This window comes from Condylostylus longicornis, unplaced genomic scaffold, assembly GCF_029603195.1.
Source record: "Condylostylus longicornis isolate FDR11 unplaced genomic scaffold, ASM2960319v2 ptg000135l, whole genome shotgun sequence".
Classification (NCBI taxonomy): domain Eukaryota; kingdom Metazoa; phylum Arthropoda; class Insecta; order Diptera; family Dolichopodidae; genus Condylostylus; species Condylostylus longicornis.
Window position 1 is genome coordinate 18537480 of NW_026578103.1, and position 5717 is coordinate 18543196.

Here is a 5717-nt window from a genome sequence, read left to right on the forward strand (position 1 = left end):
TAGATTTTTAATATACGAGTATTTTATAATTTTCTGATTGATAATTTATTCAAATTAAATGTTAAACGCTGTAATTTTAAAAATTCCAGAAATATAGTCTTTTCAATACCTATAGTGTTTTTCCTATATTCCATTCAAAATATTTATATGAACACCACTTGATGAAAAAAAAAAATTATAAACCTCCCAATCTAAATATCAACAAATTAGAAAAAGATTCAAAATCAGAAAATAATTTTAAGAAAATCATAATATTAATTTTTTTATATAGTAGGTGCTCGTGCGCATACCCAGGAATTTTTTCATTTGTTGTTCATACAACAATAACATAAGGTATTCCAATAATTCTTTATATTCTCATAAATTAATTTCATATACGTATATACATAACGTTATAAACTCAAACCAGAAGTAATTCTATATAATTTTATACATAAATACTTGCTCAGTTTTAATACAATATTGTTGGCTTCTATATACTTACTTAAAACCTTACCGTTTCATTTTTACTTATACATGTACATTACATGTACCTAAGTATATAAAATTTATATATACAATAGGTACATAAGTATAGAGATAATTTTTTTTTAAAATAATTTTATATGGGTTTGATTGAGCAAGCAATCAAACCTAGGAAAAAAATTAACAATAAATGAAAATCCGAATCAAAAGAACCTCAATCTTATACAAGACTACAATTCCTATGGTATTCATCATTGTTAAATATTCATCATTTATATGCATACAAAAAGTACTATAGAAAAATATTGAAATAAAAAAAGAACCCCCTAATTTTCAAAATAATCTTTTATATTCTGTACATATATATGTACATAAGTAAATCAAATGATATTTTCTTAATTCATCATCACTATTCTTCTGAATTTTTACTACCCATCATTATTAAAAGAAAAAAAATAATAAATTTCCAAACCCATCTTTTTAAAAATTTTCATTTGATTTTTTTATATTTTTTTCGAAATATCTTCTTCAGTCGCATATTTTTAACTGTTTTCCAAAACTATTTTTATATATTTTTAAACTACTACCTGGAGATTTTTTATTCTATACCATATAACAATCATAATCATCATCATCAGCTGAAAAATAATGATTGACAATAATCATAATAATCAACAATCTCATCATAACCGTCATTTTGTTTTTTGTTTTTTACTTTTTTTTTTAAATTATATAACCATACAAATACTTACATACATACGAACATTCGTTTTATATTGTTATATATTTTGAATACTCTTATATTTAATTTAAATAGTTTTGTATTTTTTTATATAAATGTACATATAAATCTCTTATACATGATTTCCAGATTAACAAACCCTCTTTTTTTTTTTGTTTTCAATATTTATTTTCATCTCGCTTTGCATCTTCTTCTCTATTTTGTTTTTAATATTTTATTTTTGTTTAAATATTTTTCTTTTTCTTATTTTTTTACTCTTATATATTTATATGCTACATCACAACAGCAGTTATACAGCAGGCTGCCAGTGTCAATCAGAAGCCTACTAGTATACTGCTGGTTTGCTTCTGATCTGTCTCTTTCATCTACCTACCTATCTACCTCTCATACTTTTACCCACCATATGGTTAAATATTTATTATATACAATATTGTAATGGATGTGTGTGTGTATAAATGACCGAATGATAAAATATATTATTACTTTTTTACTTATTTTGTTTTTGTTGTTTCTTTTAAAATATATTTTTCTTTCACTTTATTCAAAATCTCTACTATATTTGAAATCTATTTTTAGATTGAAATGAATGAAATAGAAAATAATTAATGAACATTATGTTTAAATGTGTGTAGGCAATAGTTTTTTTTTTTATTTTGATAATGCAACCAATCGTATTTATTTGATTTCATACATAAAATAAAAGAAAAATTAATGTAGGCGTTACCATATCGACCATCTTTAAAACTGTATACCGTACCATTTATATTAACGGTGTATATACTTTACTATACTAATAATTTCTTCACTTTGTACATAATATTTTACTTTATTATGTTTTTGTTGTTTTTCTTTGTTATTTTACTTCTCATATTTTATTTATAAGTGCTCTATTAGGCAACAAAAAAAAGAGAAAAAGCTAAAATTTATGTTCTGTTGTTGTTTGTATTTTGTCTCTCTCCCTTGATTCATTTGAAATATTCTAATGTTTGTTTGTTTTTACTTCTTCTCTTCTGTATTTTCACATTTTAGTTCTTCTCTTTGTAATTTTTATTCTTTACTTTTCTTATTCATTGTTTCCTTCTTTCCTTCAGTATGTTGTTGTATACTGTAATGTATACTGTTAATGCTACTCTTTATCTTTAATTTTTATGTTTTTTACTATTCTTTTTTTCTTGTTTTGTTTTTGTAATTTGTTAAAAAATTTTTCTCTGTAGGTACCTTCATTAACACAGCAAACTGTATTCGGAAAATTTAAAAGGAAACTATGAATATATAGAATTACAAAAATAAATTTTAGGGTAAAATTATTGAGAACGAATCGCAGGTACAAATTTTATCCCCACCACTTTTCATTTTATACTTTTGTATATGTTTTTATATATGAGTTAAGTAGCTGATATAGTATAGCTAGTAGTAGTATCGTGTTGCTTTAAACCAGTCTGCAATCAACGATTTTTAGTTATTATCAATCGAGACATTGTAGGAATAAGAGCAATAATACAACAAAGAAAAAATATATAAAAGTGGAAATACTAAAACAAAATATTAAAATATTTTTTTTATTTTTGATCGTGAGAGAATTGTTTTTGTGGTGAAATAAAGAGAGGAAAAATAAATATTACGTATATATGTATGTAATGTTAAGATTACTCTGTGGATTATTTTTATGAACAGAAATAAATAAGTTTTAATAGAATTAATGAATAAAACCGGTTTTGAGATTGCAAAAAAACAAAGAAAATTATTTGCTAAAGAAAACTATTAAAAAAAATTATTGAAAATAATTGAAAGAGAAAAAATATTTAAGTGAATGAAAACATAAAATTTATTTAAGTGAATTAACACCAATAATTTATGAATTGCCAAATATTTGAGAAATTGAATAAGGTTACATAAACAGCTTTTCTTAACTTATTTTTGGAATTAGATTTTTTGTGGAAAAATTATGTCTTCAGTATCTGCATCACCAATTAGTCATATTAGTGTTGATGACGAGATTCAATCAAGAGACGAAAGAGGTTGGTATATATGAAATTTAATTTTAATAAAACTGAACCTATAATAATAATTGATAGTTCTTAATTTATTACAAATATTTTCACATTCAACAAATTACTTATTTAAATCTTTATTACTCTTTTTAATATAGATTATTCACCAGAGTTATTGACAATTAAACAAGAGCGTTCATCAAGTATATCTCCAATGCTCACCCCACCGCATACACCAACTGATGAAAGATTAAGTATAAGCAGTAATTCTAGAAAATCCCAAAATAGCCCACTTTATGAAATGGAACAACTAAGACAACAAAATACAATTAATATTAATGCTTCCGCAAATAATCTTTTACTGCCACCAACACATATTCCAACGCATAATAATATTGGAACATATCAAACATCGCATGGATCTCCACAACATCAACAGCAGCATCAACAACAGCAATCATCTCAAACAAACCATTTAGAATTTCAACATCACCAGCAAGTTCAGCATCGTTTATGGTTGCAACAACAATTACAACAGCAACATCACCAACAACATCATCATCAAACATCAACAGTTCCGTCAACAATTCCAACTACCTATCCAACAATACCTTATCCATCAACAGCTGCAGCTTTAGCAGCATCAGCTGCAACAACACCATCACTTGTCCCCGGTCACCATCATCATCCACATCATCCGGTAACTCAAGTAGCAGCTCAAGCAGCTGTACACCATCAAGCTTTATTAATGAATCAATGGATTCGTAGCGCTGCATTTTATCATCATCAACAGCAAGCTCAACATTTGCATATGCGTCCATATCCAGATATGCAGCGTATACATGCAGCACGTGCTGGTGCTTTAGGTCCCATTAAATTAACTGGCCCAAATGGAACTAGACCAAAGAAACAATTCATTTGTAAATACTGTAATCGTCATTTTACTAAATCTTATAATTTATTAATACATGAACGTACACATACCGATGAACGTCCATATTCATGTGATATTTGTGGTAAAGCATTTCGTCGTCAAGATCATTTACGTGATCATCGTTATATTCATTCGAAAGAAAAACCATTTAAATGTACTGATTGCGGAAAAGGTTTTTGTCAATCAAGAACATTGGCTGTACATAAAGTAACACATTTAGAAGAGGCGCCACATAAATGTCCAATATGTAATAGAACATTTAACCAAAGAGCAAATTTAAAAACACATATGCAAAGTCATGAAAATGGTGTCAATGGTGAAAATAATACTAATAATTCTGAATGTAGCAATAATATCTTAGATGATCAATCAAAACTAATTCATAATACATCTGATTGTTTATTACAAACACAACAAACACAATTACATCATAATCAACAAAATATAATTAATCATACCGAAGGAATAACCAAAGTTAATGGTCCAATATTGGATCTATCACAAAAAATTAAAGATGAATTAAGTAATCAACATCAGCAACAACCAAAGAAAAAAATAGGATTTACAATTGATGAAATTATGCAAAGATAGAATTATAATAGGTGGTTCATCAATATAAATACGAGATTAAATAATTATTTAATGTGGCTAAATGACAAATGGAACTTAATTAAGTTCTTGTTATTGAAGAGATTCGATCACAGAAATTATTCAATTGGAAACGGCATAAAAATTATGAATATAATAAATATTTTGCCGAGGATTTACAAATAATGGAATGAGGACAACGATTATTATATTCCGAAATTTATGATATAAATACGGAATAATAATCAGCAACTGTTGGCAATTTAAGCCAGTTCAATTAAGTTCAAGAGATGTGGCTCGATAATAATGGATTAGGTGGTTTATTTTTTTTGCCAGGAAGATTTATGAAGATAATGTATGTGTAATATTGTTATTACAATATAAATGTTAAACGTATGTGTCAAAATCTGATAAAAAAGAATCATAAAATTCAATTAAAATTTTTAAAACTAAAACCGAACCAAAGATTAATAGAAATTTCACCAATAAATTCTGTTGGTTTGTTCATTAACTATAAATTCAACAATAATATAAAAAAAAATGTATTACTTTTACCTTTATTTCTTTACTTTAAAAAGACTGAATGTAAATTAAGAAAATTATTTAATTTAAATGTTAAATTCAATTATCGTAATTACAACATAATTAAATGTCCCAAATATTGTAATAATGGTAATAAAATTAATAAATTATATTAATCAATGTATGTAATTGAATAAAAAAATAATAATGGATAAATTATAAATTTCCTAATATAAGTATTTTAAAAATTAATTAAATTTATTCTTTAGTTTATAAGTAGCCAAATTATATTTAATTAAAACAAAAATTGTTAAATTTTAAAGAAGAAAAACTTAGTAAATATTGGAAACAAAAATATATTGGTACAAAAATCAAAAATCTAAATTGCTTTTTCTTATGAACAAATGAATTTTTCAAGGTAAAATTTCAGTAGCTAATTATTATTGCAAACGTTAAAGGTATTAGACAGAATTAC

At 25.2% G+C, this 5717-nt stretch overlaps 1 protein-coding gene across 1 annotated transcript; it reads left to right on the forward strand.

Moving 5' to 3' along the window:
- Window positions 1-3106: 3106 nt before the first annotated feature.
- LOC129615437 (protein odd-skipped) lies at window positions 3107-5177 on the forward strand. The gene is made up of 2 exons (XM_055530648.1): window positions 3107-3225; window positions 3357-5177. Exons 1-2 carry the CDS (start codon window positions 3153-3155, stop codon window positions 4721-4723), a joined length of 1440 nt encoding a protein of 479 aa, XP_055386623.1. The 5' UTR covers window positions 3107-3152; the 3' UTR covers window positions 4724-5177.
- Window positions 5178-5717: the final 540 nt, after the last annotated feature.

Excerpts from the sequence above, each read along its gene's own strand:
- LOC129615437 (XM_055530648.1), top strand. The coding sequence starts at position 3,153 with ATGTCTTCAGTATCTGCATCACCAATTAGTCATATTAGTGTTGATGAC. Across the intron at positions 3,226-3,356 it reads TCAATCAAGAGACGAAAGAG|ATTATTCACCAGAGTTATTG; the intron begins GTTGGTATATAT and ends TTTTTAATATAG.